Source organism: Furipterus horrens, unplaced genomic scaffold (genome assembly GCF_987537825.1).
Source record: "Furipterus horrens unplaced genomic scaffold, mFurHor1.1.pri manual_scaffold_4, whole genome shotgun sequence".
NCBI lineage: Eukaryota > Metazoa > Chordata > Mammalia > Chiroptera > Furipteridae > Furipterus > Furipterus horrens.
In genome coordinates this window covers 162,289,437-162,305,082 of record NW_028327174.1, presented here as the reverse complement: position 1 = coordinate 162,305,082, position 15,646 = coordinate 162,289,437, and the positions used below count along the sequence as shown (strand labels likewise).

The following is a 15,646-nucleotide window of genomic DNA, read 5'->3' as shown; positions in this document are numbered from 1 at the left end:
TGTCTGGTGTGTCTTCTTATAAGAACACTAATCGTATCTTGAGGGCTCCACCCTCATTACTTCATCTAACCCTAATTATTTCCCAAAGGCCTCATGTTAAAATACCATCACACCGGGAGTTAGGGCTTTGACATGAATTTTGGTGGCACACCATTCAGTCCATGGCAAATGTAGTGAAGAGGCACAGATAGCAGATGGTCAGAGGAGGCCAGGAAAGCCTTGTGGACTTGGGTGCACATCTGTATGAAGCTACATGGAAAAGACTATAACTTGAGTTTGAAAAGGGGAAGTTTGAGGGACTGTAAAGACCTATAAAGCTACATAAGCTAGGAGGAAGTAAGGCCTAAACGGGAGATTGAAGAGCTACCCTCTCCAGTTGGTAATAAGTGTGTAGACACATTTTCGCACAAAGTGGAATGGCTGGAACATGAACATGTCTTAGGAGTCTAGGAAGGATAGTTCTTATAGGGGTTTTTCAGGAAAGGTAAGGATTTAAGAGGGCCATTCTTTATATTTGGAGTTGTGGATGGAAAATAATGGTGTTGTGCCCAAAAACTTGTTAGAAAGTTTTGAGGGCACTGTTAGAAAAAGAATCTTAAAAACAAATTAAGTGTTGTAAGTAAAAGAACAATCCTGACCCAAATCGTTATTATGATCCAGAAGGTGTACATCAACTACATATGAAATTACTCCTTTTGAAAACACTGTTTTCAAGGTGGGCAGCAAATGGGTTGTCAAAGAATAGATTCAGCTGAAAAGGCAAAGGAATGGTTGAGTCAATGTCCAACACTCCACCTAAAAGGAGCCTGACCTCAAAAGAACTGGAGACCCAGACTGCCCACCCAAGAAGGGCCTCCAGCAATACTTGGGCTTAGTTTTTCGTTCCTCCATGGCCTACCCATGATGGCCTCTTGCATTTGATGATACAGAAAAAGGTGCAGATGCGCATGATCTGGGCTATTTACAGTTGAATTTGCTCAGACTTGACTCCCATCCCACATTTTTCCCAAATGAGAGGTCTTTAACAAGAGCATTCTCCAGTGTGGCAAAGAGAAGGCTGAGGGAAAACACGATTGGGGCTGGTTGGGAGGGCAGTGAAGGAAGAGGTTATAGGCAGTATATACTTGTCTGAATTGATTAGGTTTAGTTTTATCAGTGAGACAATTAAATTACCTCAAAATTATTTGAGACTTATCATTGGAAGCTTTTTGCCTTTTTCTAATTTGATAGGTTATATTCATCCAGTAGGTCACCAGTTAAATTAGGACATTTATGAGAAAATCAAATATAAAACGTCTACATCCTGAATTTGTAGGTTCTGGTAAATGTTTTTGCTTTTACACATGAAGTGAGATACAGCTCTCAAAGTGGCCTCTAGGTCACTCTTAATTGTTTATTAATTAACCATTAGAATGGAATTGGACTAGGTAGCCAGTGGGCTATTTGTCAATATCATGGAGATTTGAAAAAAAGAAGAAAGCACCTGTGCTGTCTCCAGAAATTCTATGTACACATACCCCACACCCCGTTCCCACTGCCCAGCTCTCACCCCCTAATACACGCAGATGTATCCACACACTAGCTACTATTAAGCCAGAAAGAATGAAGTAGTTTTGTTCATGGAAAAAAGAACATAGTGCATGTTAAGTTAAAAAACAAGCAACTTTCTAAAGAGTGGGAATAGAAGCAGCTCATTCCTGTGAAGTATATGTGTAAATATATGTGCATAAATAAAAATGTGAAAAAACAGTATGCTAACAAAGTAGTCGTGTTTGTTTTATTAATATTGTGTCTGACTTTTTTAATAGCATGTATTTATTTTCTTACTGGAGAAATACAGAAAAATAAAGAATGAACTACAAAGGTTTCAACTGGTGGGGAAATCCCTGTGTCTGGAGACCTTGCACCGAGTAATATGCATTTCCTTCTTTGCTTTTTATAACTTTCGGTTGATGCCATGTTATTCCCTCCAGCATTCTGTCTCTGGATCCCAACCTTTCTCCCTGTAATGATAAGATCATGAGAATTTCAGGAGGTCAGGAGTTCTAGAAATCATCTTAAACCCAGGGCCAGTATCAAGAGGCACCTCTTTGTTTACCACATGAACAAAGGATGTGACTTCATCCACATCTGGCAGAGGTGGTCAGGGGGGTTTTGCCCTCACCTTTGGAGGACCAGGTTGCTCTGGGCATTTCCACAGCTCCCTTCGTCCCTTCCACAGCTCCTCATTTTGCTGTGGCCCCTTATGCAGCCTCTCCTACATGGCTTTCCTGATGGAGTTAGGACCATCAGAGACATGAGCAGCATGTTTGGCTTCCTGCTGCCAACCCTTCGGGTCTCCTTACTTAGGTTCTTGGCAGCCCCAGGTGCATGGGGTTTCCTGGGGAGGAACCAGGCTGTTTTCTGTGCCATCCACAGCCAGCCTCCAGGAAGGATGACCCCTCCTTTACTTGGAGTTATTAAGTGGTCAAAGAAGTACTAGCTCAACTGTTAACTCTTTTCTATGCCTGAGTTTCTTTGGAGATACCATTCATTTAGTTCAATGGACTTCTCTTGCTTCTTCATTTGCTGGTTCAGGATAGGGACTAAGAAATGTGCTCTGCTTTAGTGTGTGAGGAAAGATAGTCTCCAACTCCTGTGGGTTTTGTCTACAGTGTTTTGAATACAAAATTATTTTCCATTATCTTTAAAAAAATTTCATAAGGTTTTTAAGAAAAGAGGTTTAGAAAGGATGGGTACGGAGCAATCATAGTAGAGCTGTACTGCAAGGCCTTGTTGACTAAAGGTTTATGGTGGGATTTTGGATGTGGATAGTTATAGGTGGGACAAGCTTTGTTTCTCAGAGGGTGGGGTTATGAAAAAGCTGATGGAGAAGACTAAGCTTTCAGCAGCACCTGGAAGCCCTGTTTCTAACCAATTCTTTTTTTTGTGGGTACGTTTCAAAGTGCTTTTACCTGACAAATGCAGTGTCCTTTAATGGACTGTTGAGTTAGAATGTTTAGGCATTTTGCTGGCTTTTAAAAAGAGGTAAGAAGTAAACTGCATTAAGAAGTCTGATTTTAGTAATGTATAGGATTATACTTCGAAAGTATTTTAAACTTGTGACCTAGAATACTGGCATGTTCCATATATTTTCTTTTATACATTGATTATGAAAAGCTTCTGTCCATCTATTTGGAAGTGTAGATGACAAAGCAGGATAGTATCCATTTCAACCCACTATCAGGATTCCATGTTTTGGTCTTGTACAGTGCTGTGTTGAAGCATTAGCGACAAATCTCCCCTGATTCTTCATGTGCTTGAATACTAGAGAATAAGCATTTACTATCCAGACCTATTTATTCCTGGCTAGGAGTTTACAAAGTCACATTTAGAAAGTGTATACACTAGGAAGTAGTTATTAGTTGAACATGTAGGGCATGCTCTCACCTCAGGACCTTTGCGCTTGCTATTGCCTTGGCCTGAGATACCATTAGCTCCTACTTCTTCATTTCAGGTCTTTACTCTGATGTCACCTTCTCGAATGTACCTCCTCCCAGCACATCCTCTTGCCTCCTTTTATCACAATCTAATTATTTGGTTCCTATCCCCTTGCACTAAAATGCAAGTATGGTAAGGGCTGGTATTTTTGTCTGTTTGGTTCGCTACTGTTATCCATAGGGCTTAGTACTGTGCCTGACACAAACAGGTTTCTATTAGTCAGATGGTAATACAGTGAATCGATAAACTTGTATATACATCACTTTTATTTGGACATGATTTGTCTGTTTTTGAATAATCCAGATACCAAGGTGAACTGTATCAAGGGACATAGATATTAAAGTCGAACATCCGTGAGTCTGTGACTATGTGGAGGGGCCCACAGACCTGCTCTGAGAGGTGCAGAGTGTCATTGTGGTCAGGAATCTCCTCTGAGTTCCACTGACCAGTTTTACTGCTGCTTCTGCAGGTGGGGCAATTGCCGCAGAGTAGACCTGGCACCACAAGGACCCCACTGCCTTCCCTGGACACTTGAAATCAGTCCCCAGACTTTTTTGCCTTGATGTGATCCCTGTGCTTGATCTGTTCACACTGCCAATGTTACTTTTGGTGGGAGGCTTGAAGGTGGGTCTGTATTCTCTATTTCTTGACCCCCAATTTGAAGAGCCTAATCTTGCACATTCTTTGAGCTTATCTACTGGGTGAGTCTAGGCAACTAATGTAATATTTTATTCCTCCAAGCAGGCAAGAGTCGGTCTAAGCATGAGTGCTACTATATCTATCTAGTGCCTCCCTCTAATTATATCTCATCTGTGGTTTTTGGTAAGAATCAGGCACTTAGAGACATCTGAGACCTTTTGAGGTCGAACCTATCACTTTTAAGACTTACTGGCAGGCCCAAAGGCACTTTCCAGTTGTGATGTCCCTTCTGTCTGGTCCAGCATTCTCAGCCCACTTGAAATTCCCAGTCATTTTTTGGATTGTGGTGTAATCCCTGGAAGGTCTCTTTAAAATGGAAGTACATTACCTTGGTGGGGAACTCATTAACCCAGAGGTTCTCATTGGCATGGACTTACTCCATTGGAATTGCTAGTGGAGAAGCAGGTAGTAATTTTGATGGAGGTGAGTGGTGAGAGAGCACTGGAGCATGGGAACTGGGGCATTGCCTGCAGATGGCAGACATGAGCAAATGGCACTAGAAGAGGCCATGACTATGAGGGAACTTGAGGTGTGGGAAAAAAGGAGGTCAGAAGGGAAAGGAGAGAGCACGAGAAGAAGGCATGTGGGACCAACAAGAGCTCTCAGAGTTTTGCCTCAGGATCTTCTACAGTCTGGCCTATAAGACAATATGTACTTTTTTCTCTTTAAATGGGAGAGGAATAAATCATAGTCTCAAAAGATTTCTGAATTGTAAGAATTGGTCCAACATGCTTTGGGTTTATAGTTCTACTTAGCCCCTCTCTTTTTCTAAGTGGTAATGGGTTTGTGCGTGGAAGTCAGTTGACACATAGGTCTCCTTATTTCCCCTGGGTCTTCTTTTATGCAAGTAGAGTGTTGAACATGGAGCTGTGCCTACAAATGATCAAACCTAGACAAGAAAGCAGATAGGTCAGCTTTGAGGTAGTCTTGATAGTATAAATATATGAAGCCTTGCTGTCTTTAGAATGCATATTTAAGATCCTCCTTTTTCCTTCAATCCCTGTGCGCATTCATTTCGTAGACTCAAGTCATTACGGCATTGTAGAGTGGTTGGTGCAGGGCAGAGGAGAGAGGGCTCACTGAACTGGGTCATGAGTTCTGGGAACAATCTTGGCCACATCATAGACTCCATTGACCTATAAAAAGTGTTGTTAATCTTCTTACCGTCTGCCTTACCAGATCTGGAAGAAGAAATGAGGTAACGTCTACTTAGACCTTTGAGCTTCTCAGAAGAACATCATTCTACTGTAATATGATTTCCAAATGCATTTGTTTGTATTATAATGGAGTATAATTCTTTAGATGTCTCTAGAACATCTGACAGTCTTGCACAGGGGAAGCAGACCAGCTTTGAGAGTGAAGACTGGGCCTAGACTGAAACCCTCAAAGGGTACTCAGCCAAATGAGCCAGCTATAAATACGTGCAGTTAAGAAAAGGAAGCTGGGGAGAAAATATGGGATCTAGAGTTTGGGGTGATGAAGAGAGAAAGTTGTAATTATCTTCAGAGGATTTATATCTTATTTTTAAAGCACGTTGTTTTACTAAAGATCAATAACTCAATATATTTTAAAATATATGTATATGTTTAATTTAGCAATATTACATCTGTAATATTGATTGCACTGTCATTCTCTATATTTATAGACTCTTTAACTCAGCTCCCTTCAAGATTTTATTATGTTCCTCAGGTTCCTTGGGCCACAACCAGGTTGTTTAATAACTTGTTTCCAACTCTGACTCCAGCAATTCAATACAAACACTAACAAATTTATAGGTTCATTTGTAAAACACCTAGTAAATTACTGAATAATACTTTATCTTGTTCTGTAGATAAGGGAATAAGTCTTTTTTATTGAAAGAGTCCAGAGCAGTGTAATTTTTTTTTTATATAACTCTTGAGTGGTATTACAATTTAGTTGGCTTTCTAGTCAGTCGTAAAAGAAGTTAAAGGATGAATGTGAGGGAAATATACACATATATCATCTCTGACATACTATAAAGATGTCAATTTAGGTTACAGATATTGTTATTGGACAGTTTTTTTGTGAAATTTTCTAGAAATGATTGGTTCTTTGCCATTTCAAACCCATTGTTTTAAAAGACACCCTCTTTTTAATGAACTTTAAGTAACTACCGAGTTAACCAGAAAATACAATAGTGTATCTTCTTTTCCAGAGATGTATCATATACACTTTTTAATAGCAACAGATTTGAATTTTTAGAGCAATGATACTAATCATATTCCTTTCTCTGGAGGAAGGAAAAGTGTTGCAACTTTTATTTGCTAAATTATAGAGTTTAATGCAGAGAGAACATATCCTATCACCCAAAATGTGGCCTAAAAAAATAAATTCCTACCAAATTTTGTGTTGCATGCCAGGGACATATGAAAAAGAGCACTTTGTCAAGTTAAGAACATTTTATATAAGGAAATGATATAAAATACTATGGAGTTGCTCTTTAGACCAAAATAATCTTTTATTAAAAAATAACTCAGGTTACAGTTAGATTGTGAATAATCTTAATAAAACCACATTTTTACTGGAGGATGTCATTGAGAGGATATAACTACTAACTGACCTGTGAGCTAGACCCAGGCAATTGGAGGTTCCTCATGTCCTCCTCTGTCCCCAGAATTTATGTTCTGCCCACCGTTCCCACAGTGAGAAACTTTTTCAAGAAATCCATCTTGAGATAATGTTATTGTTGAGACCGTATATGACTGAACCCAGGAAGGCCTCTATGTAAACTTTTAAGATTCTGGCAGGAGGGGGCAGAGATCAACTTGTCTTGTGGCTACAAGACAAGGTTTTAAGTTTCCTTGCTCATTAAACTATCACCTACCAATCTAGAGTGATCAGCCTCTTGCTTTGGCCTCTCTTTGCCCTCTGTGTATGGGGGCCAGTTTCAGACTTCACCTGGGGAAGGTCCTGAGGCTGTGAACCAATGATTTTTTGTTCCTCACAATTTACTAAAATTTGAATGAGCATCTGAATGTTAAGCATGTACAACTTTATGTGTTTGTGTAAAAATGTCATGATAAATTTATTATTTTCTGCAATCATGTATGAATGTAACTAAGGCATACTTTTTAAAAAGATTGGAAAATGTTCTTTTTGTATTAATCTATTGCATATTAAATCATGATGTTCTTTTTGAATTTGTTTCAGAATCGAAGCAAACGCTTGGAGAAAGTCCATGTGGTTATTGGACATAAGTCGTGTGACTTGGATTCTCTCATTTCTGCCTTCACATATGCTTACTTTCTGGACAAGGTGAGGAAAAAGAAGATTATGCTTTTTAATTTGAATTATGATGTAACTATTGAGAGCAAACATTTTTGGAGAACATAAGGAACGTATTAAATTAAGTTTTCATGTTCTGGTTTCTTGTTGCAGAGAATAATGTACTATAATCCATTAATCAATAATATTTTTTGATCACCTACTATATGTTAGGCATTGCTCTAGTTATTTCTTCCTAATTCTCTTAATACAACATTATGTCAATAAGATCAATGTTTTCAAATTAAAAATTAAATAATTTAATAATATTTGATTAGTTGTATGAGAATTCAGCGAAGTAAGGGTCAGAATTCCTTGTTTCCCTTATCATCCTTGTTGGATAGCCTTGACCTTAGGTGAAGAAAAATGTGTGCAGAATAACCTGCATGAACAATACATGAAGTACAGAGCTTATTGGCTGAACTTTTCAGAACCAGAGATATTACATGTCATACCTATATTCTGTTTTTGCTTTTTAGCCCTGACTTTGTACTGCAAGGTTATTGTCAGTTAGTAATAATCTCCCTTGAGTGAGAATCTCTGTATTCAGTAAAGTCTATAATACATTTATAAAGGTAAAAAAGGCATTTCAATGAGTTGTTTTAAAATTTCCATCCCATAAAAGTGCATCAGCCCATGAAAATGCATTATCTTAAAGCCAAAAGAGGTACATTGTGAATATTTTAGTGCTATTTCCAATTTCACCCAAGTTTTAATTTTCTAGAGTCTGTTTGTTTTATTCCATCTTTATTTGGATCCTTGACTCTTAAGATTATGCACAGCTGATCTAGAGTGATTTAATTCACATGAAATCCAGTCTTCCAGAATGAGCTGTGGGTGGCAAGAATGGCTTTAGGGCAGAAACTGACCAAAATGCTGGATCAAGTATTCTGATCTCTACATATGGGTTTAATAGCAAATTTATCTTAAAATTTGCTGAACTTTACAAGACCAGTTAATTGGTATGAGGAGATAAGTGTGCCTGTGTCAAGGCATGCATATTAAATGCTGCTCTTACTAGCTGGATTTTTGACTCCTAGAAAAAAATGTTGCTTGTCTCAAGAATATATTATTGACTGAACCAGACTGATTTTTAGACTGATAGTGGCTTATATTTCTAAGGAAAATAGATAATAATTATACCATCAACAATAACTACGATGTCTTGAATGATATAATAACATCTAAAAAATGGAGTGGGAAAAGAAGTTATGGTAGATAAAACAGATAAATATAAAGTGACGTGAGGCCTCTTTTCTCCTTCTTCCAAGGTTTGCCATTGAGCATGGAGACACAGATGAATTGCTGAAGGGATCACATACTGGGGATTCATTGTGTTTCTGTGTTTTGCTCTTAGTTTACGGGACCCCACCCCCTACCAGAAGTCTGCATCTTTCTTTTAATTTTTCCTGAAAACCTGGCTATTCCCTCTTAGAGTAGTAACACATAGGATAAATACAGAGATTAGCACCTTCACATGTAAGACTCCATTTAACTACTTTTCACTCTGATAGGTAAGCCCCATTTTACAGATGGGGAAAACTAAGGCTCAGAAAAGAAACTGGCTTTCTCAAAGCCACACAGCAGTGGCTGGGACTAGGACCTAGTTCTTCTGACTCTAATCTGTTAGGATAGATTCAGGCTGCATATCCTTGACTCAGGTTTCCATACTAGGAGTTAGATATAACTCTATCAATTAATCAGGAAAAATAACTTGCCGTAGACAGATTACTAATGATTATGATACAGTTGTGAGTTAGTATTAATCTGACAGGTTGGAGAAAAACTATTTTGTTGGAGTGGGTTTGTGCTTCATATATGATAGCAGTGGGTGATTCATTTATTTCACTCAACAAATACATATTAAATGTCTACTTTGTGCCAGACCACTTTATGCACTGGGAAACATAAAGGAACAAAACAGACAAAATGCTCTGCTATTTCAGTGCTAAGAAAGAGAGATGGATGATAAGGATGTTAAAACTGCATAATAAACACTATGCTTGTGACAAAGTCATTTACTTCATGCAAAATTCAATATTACCAAACTCCACATTCTCTCAGGAATTGTTAAGGTTTGTTGCAATACACTCATAGTATTTTTAAAAACCCCTGTATTTTTAAAATTTTTGTAGAAAAGTGTGTTTATTATTATGAATCTGAAATTCTCTAACTCCTACCCTTCTCCTGTCTCCCCCATTACTACAACTTTAATAACAGGTTTGTTAATATAGGGTTTTAAAAATAATATAAGAAACCAACAGAAATCACAACAATTAGTCTGTAGGCCAAAATCTGGCTTCTGAGTGAGTTTTCATTAACTTATATAATATTCATATTTAGAAAATTAATTGTAACAATTAAACATTACAGATAACACCTTGAGATCCAAATTTCCAACTTTTATTGAGTAATTGAAAGATTTAACCATCCTGAGCCTGAATTTATTGCGTGTAAACAGTTGGCTGGAGCTGAGTGTCAGGCTTTGCAGGAGATAGGACATAATATGTCTCACTGTGTCACTGTGGGCCTCACCTGCCCCACTTCATCCTCATTTTCTGCTGATTCCATAAAGAAATGCGAGTTTATTTCTCTGGAGAAGGAGAATGTATTAAATTTTTTTTAATTGTGGAGTGGTTGAAATGAGACATAAAATATTTCAAATAAAGCAAGAAAAGTTTCATGTAAAGTAACAAGAGGTTAAAAAGTATTAGGGGCCTCTTACCTGCAGATAAAGCTCTGCTAATAGGGTTCAGGTAAAGTGGGTTATGAATATCAAATGGTTTGATGAGGCCAAAACCTTTTGTTCCCTTTACTGGTGAAACTCAGCTTTAGAAAATGTAGCTGTATTCTTTCCTCCTGCTATTGTCAGATTGTTACCCTTTTTCTCCATAGGTCAGTCCACCTGGGGTTCTCTGTTTGCCAGTGCTGAACGTACCAAGAACTGAATTCAACTACTTCACAGAGATAAGGTTTATTTTAGAAGAGCTAAATATCTCTGAATCTTTCCACATATTCCGAGATGAAATTAATCTGCATCAGCTGAATGATGAAGGAAAGTTATCTATAACGCTTGTTGGCAGCAATGTGCTGGCAAGGTGAGCTCTGGAGGTTTGGTCTTTTAAGGAAATCTCTTCTGTGCCAAGGACGATCTTATTCATGATTTTTGTGATTTGGGGAAATGTATTTAAGATAGAGGTCGTTCAGAGGAAAGGAAATATTTTTTCTGGGCTATGCCAGTACTCTGTTTTTACTTTTGCATTTCAAATGTGACATCTTTTGAGTGGAATGTTCCTGTAAAATTGATCAAATTATAATTTTAAACCAATTCAAACACTTTTGTATAGCAACGCAAGTGTCCTGTGTATTGATGCTGAAAATGGGTAACAAAAAATTGAAATTAAACACTAAATAATAATGAAAGGTTTTTAGGAAAGAAATGTCAGTTGTGAAATGGAAATTTATGTGGATGGGCTATGAAAGTTATTTGATCATTAGCTCATTCATATTGCAAGAGCAGGATTAAAAAATATATTCATTAACTCCTTATTTTATGGACAAAAGAAAACCTGACATCTGGTGTTGAAAATGACTTACCTAAGGTACCACATGCAGTTAGTAGAGGAGTTTGGATTAGATCTTGGGGCTTCTGACTCCTTCAATATGTACTTAAGAATTGCAACTAGCACAAGATTTTAAAGGTACATAAAGAATAATAAGACACATTCTCTGTCTTCAAAGATCTTACAAACCAACGCAAAGATGCCCTTTCATAAGCACTCCAGTGCTACTGAAGGAAGAGTCACATAGTTTTAGATATTGGTGGTTTGTTTGTTTGTTTTTGCATATTTTGCCAATTTGCTAATCATTGATGACATTAAGCAATGGACATTGACTTTATTGTACATGAAATAAAAACTGGTACAAGTATCTAATTTTTACTTATCCTTTTATAGAAAGCATATTGAGGTGAGGTCAGGTATGCAGTTCATTCAGTTATAAAGAGTTTTGGAAATAATTTGCCTATACAGGGCTGCTTTTATTCCCATGGTGTTTGAAACACATAAAATTATTTTCACTAATATTTATCAATCAGTTATTGATAACTCACTGATTGTTATTAATAGGTTACTTGACTTCATCTATCAGTATTCAGAATGATCATATGCTTTAATAAATTTACATGTTAACCTTTCAGACCAACAAATGCAAGTAAATATACAAAGGAAAAAAAAAAAAGATAGTGGAAGAAGCCAAAGGAGTGAACTAGGAAATATGTATATTATTTGAAATTTTAGGAAGAGTTTTGTTACTGATTAAAATAGAGAAATGGTGCTGCTTTTGTGACTGAAGTTGTGAACTCTGACTTTGGGATTGCTTATGAAACCAAAACAAGCTGAGATCTTCATTTCCTTCTTTGCTACTTTTTCAGTTTAAGCACATAGAAAGAATAAAGTTAGTTTTATACACATCTTCTTGCCTTTAATAAAAGCCAACTTTATCTCACAAATTTTAAAAAATGCTTGTGGAAATAAATAAGCCCATAGTATTTTTTCTCCAGCACTATGACTGGATGTGCAAGGTTTAGAACCAAAATGTCAGAGTTTAAATACAAGCTAGTTTACCTATAAGCTCGTTGACTTGGGTAAACTTCTTAACTTCTTCATGCCTCTGTCTCCCCATTTGTAAAATGAGTATTTTAATAGAACCCATTTCATAGGATCATTTTATACTATAAAATGCAAGACTACTTCAAAGGTATTTAAAATAGTTTGTGACCCATAATGGAAGCTCAACAAATGTTAGCAATTACCATTATTATTTATAATTTTCCAGCAGCAGGACAAGAGACAGAAGGGCTAAGGTGTGAAGGCACTTTAAGGATCTTGGGGGAAGTAATTCCTTAAAATGAAATGTAAAAACACATAGAATAGGTTCTTCTGAGTCATATGCACTTATTCATATTTTTTGGCTATGGAGAGGGAGTCATTTGTGTGGGAGAAGAGATTGATTAATTCCAGAAAGTAAGAAAACATGTCATATCTCTTTCTCTTCCTCTCCTCCATTTGCTTTCCAGTGACGACAAAACTTTAGAATCAGCTGTTGTCAAAGTCATTAGTCCGGTTGAGCAGCGTGATACTGGGCTTGAGTTCCGAGAGTCTTCCTCCTCCCTCGTTGTGAAAGAGATTCTCCAGGAGGCTCCCGAGCTTATCACCGAGCAGCTGGCTCATCTCCTCAGAGGTGAGAGATGACTCTTTCTATTAAATACTGGAAGGCTTAATGGAGTGTCTCTTGACTTGCTCATGCAGAAAGAGTGTGATCCATTCTTGGGTTAACAATCCCTTTAAAGACCCCAGGAAGCTTCATCAGAGAGGCAGGGAGTAAAGAGTTTGTTAAAGAGTAGCATTATATTGAATATTAAAAATGTGCATTTAAAAATAGGCGTGAAGGATCTTTGCTGTTTCACTAGATAAGAATATTAACTGGAACTCCTGCACCTCTGTTGGGGAGCTGGAATAGCTCCTCTGGCCCTCTCACAGCATCCAGAGGCGATTCTTGCTCCATGGTGTGAATATGGGCCAGAATTCCACATTCACACATTGAAATAACTCCTGATACGGATACATGCTTAGTTTGTGAAATAATCTTTGGGTGGCAAAACTGCACTTTTCATTTTTGCAATATTGTGCAAGATGGACTTTTATGGTCAAATAGTCACCACCTTCTCCTCCTGTCTTTAATGTGTTCCATGGTCACTCAGCGTACATGAGACACTCTGGTCTGGAGTCATCAGTTATTCCCTAGCCTCTGCTTCATCACCATCAATGGAGCCCACTGCCTCCCGAAAGTGATTTCTCAGCTGGAAACTGTCAGTTGACTTTGATGTCATGAAATTATCACAAAATTCTGTATTGTCTCACTTAAGACAGTTTAGGGGTTTTATATTAGCTTTTTTTTTTTCTTTCAACACTCCATCCTAAACATGGTAACACAGATTTTTCTCAGAAATATTTAACACAAGAAAGTGAAAAGACAATGATGAATAGGCAGAAATAATTTTAAAAGGAAGAATACAAAGAGAATGTTAACTCTTTTAAAGCCTTTCCATCACTTTCTCTGTCTCTGCCACAATTTGGAGGGGAAAAGGTTTAAGAGTTATATAGTTCCTGTAAATGTTTTAGAACTAATGGCCCCAGTAAACCCATTTTAAATATTTTTCCAGCTAATGACGTCTGTAAAATGCTCTATGGGAAACTATGCCCCAACTAAACAAAGTAAGCACAATCATTTATCTCCATGACAGAGCAGAAGGAAAATAAAGGTAGTTGGGGATCTCAGCCAAGAGAGAAGTTGATTGACAGTACAAGCGTGGGGTGCAGGCAAACACTAGAGAATATTTTGTTTGCAAACTAAGAAGGCTGGTTTATTGTTAAAAAAAAATACATATGTTACTTAGTAGGAAAGAATTGTAGTCAATGAATAGTTCATCTTCATGAATTTTCTACAAATAATAAAATTGTCAGTCAAACTGTAATACATTGGTACAAAGATGATTTTGTTGTTGATGCTGATAATGTTATTTAGATTTAAGGAATTAGAAGGAATGAAGACTCTTTTGTTAGTTACCTTGGTTTTAGTTAGCAAAGCTACCAAGCATTAAAGCTATGATGAAGGACTCTGATTTTTCTTACCATCAGAGATTTTCCATAAGGTCAGGCTTGAAGTAGGATTAGGAAGCAGCCAGAATAGTGACATCATGTCCCTGTCACTTGAAAATTGGAATGTGAGAGGATAAAGTGCCTCTACCGGTGAAGACTGCCAATGCTAATACTGTCATGAATGTCAGTCGCTGAACTCTAGGGGGTAGATGACATAGGTAGCTTATGTAAATGGGAAACAGGCTCTGGAGACCTTTGCCAAGGTGGGCATGTATGTATATATGTGCTATGTATATGGAAGGGAGATGAAACATCACTGAACAGTTTTGCCCAGAGGGAACTAAAGGATGGTGATCCAAGGGGTTTGATTTTAAAGAGGTAACTCAACTGTTCATAGGAGCAACGGGCAATTTTTAAAAACTCCTGAACTTTAAGTAAATATAAGAAAGGAATCAAGTCAAATCTTTCATTATTCACCAAACTCAAACTTAGATTTCATACTTTTCCAATCATGTATTAACACCAAACCTAAAGGGAAGTTTTTAAAATGTGCTTATGGATAATTTTAGCAAACTTTATTTTCATAACATAAGTAGTCCTCTTTCTAAAGGGTTTTTGTTTAGTAGCTATGGTATTATTTCATATTTTAGGGTGCTCAAAATGATCATTAATTTGATATTCCTTTCTAGAACATGTCTTTATGCATTCTTCTAGGTCTTGAAGGAATGTAAAACTTCTATCCACCTTTGCCATAAACAATTTTGAAAAATGTCTACTTCAAGATGTTATGAGACTATATATTTATGGCTGACCTGGACAAGTCTTTTAAAAACATCATAATTAGAACTCCATGGAGTTCATTTACTATGAACTAAATATTTAATCAATTTGGTTGTCCTTTGCCTTTCATTCTTATGGTCATATCCAAGAACACTGGTGTGCTCTAATGGATTTCAAGGGGACCATGATATTGATCTCTGCAATCCTTGAAGAGCATCCCCAATGTGTCTCTTAGCCTGTGTAGCTGAAAAAAAAAGTAATTTTCAGTTCATTTCTTAATTTCTAAAAGGTGTGGCCCAATCTTCCTTAGTTTTGCTTGTTAGCTGTTCTCTGCTCCACTTCTAAGTATCGCAGTATCCCAGAACTTTGTCTTGGACACTTTTGCTCTATACACTGACCTCATTTAGTTCTGAGACTTTACATATAGTACTTAGACTGTGACTCCCTGTATCTCTACCTGTAAGCTCTGTTAGAATTCCAGGTTTACATCCAGTGCCCATATGACATCTTCACATGCATGTCTAATCTGCACCACCACCTGTAGCATGGGTGTAATGGAACACTTTAGTTCCCTGTACTTGCAAACCTGCTTTTATCCCAGTTTCCCCATTTCAGCAAAAAGCAATTACTCAGGTCACAATGGAGTCCTGCTGACTATATACATCTAGAACATAACCATGATCACTACTAGTGACCTAATCCAAGCCACCATTCTGTCTCTACTCAGCTGTCGCAATAGCCTC

The 15,646-nt window shown here is 37.4% G+C and overlaps 1 protein-coding gene across 1 annotated transcript in view; it reads left to right on the top strand.

Annotated features, from left to right (window-relative positions):
* Positions 1–15,646, top strand: part of PRUNE2 (prune homolog 2 with BCH domain) — a 260,827-nt gene that overhangs the window by 39,987 nt on the left and 205,194 nt on the right. The window contains exons 2-4 of the mRNA XM_090274188.1: positions 7,351–7,455; positions 10,360–10,562; positions 12,542–12,705. Of these exons, the coding sequence (XP_090130314.1) occupies positions 7,351–7,455; positions 10,360–10,562; positions 12,542–12,705 (472 nt within the window). The remainder of the gene's footprint in view (positions 1–7,350; positions 7,456–10,359; positions 10,563–12,541; positions 12,706–15,646) is intronic.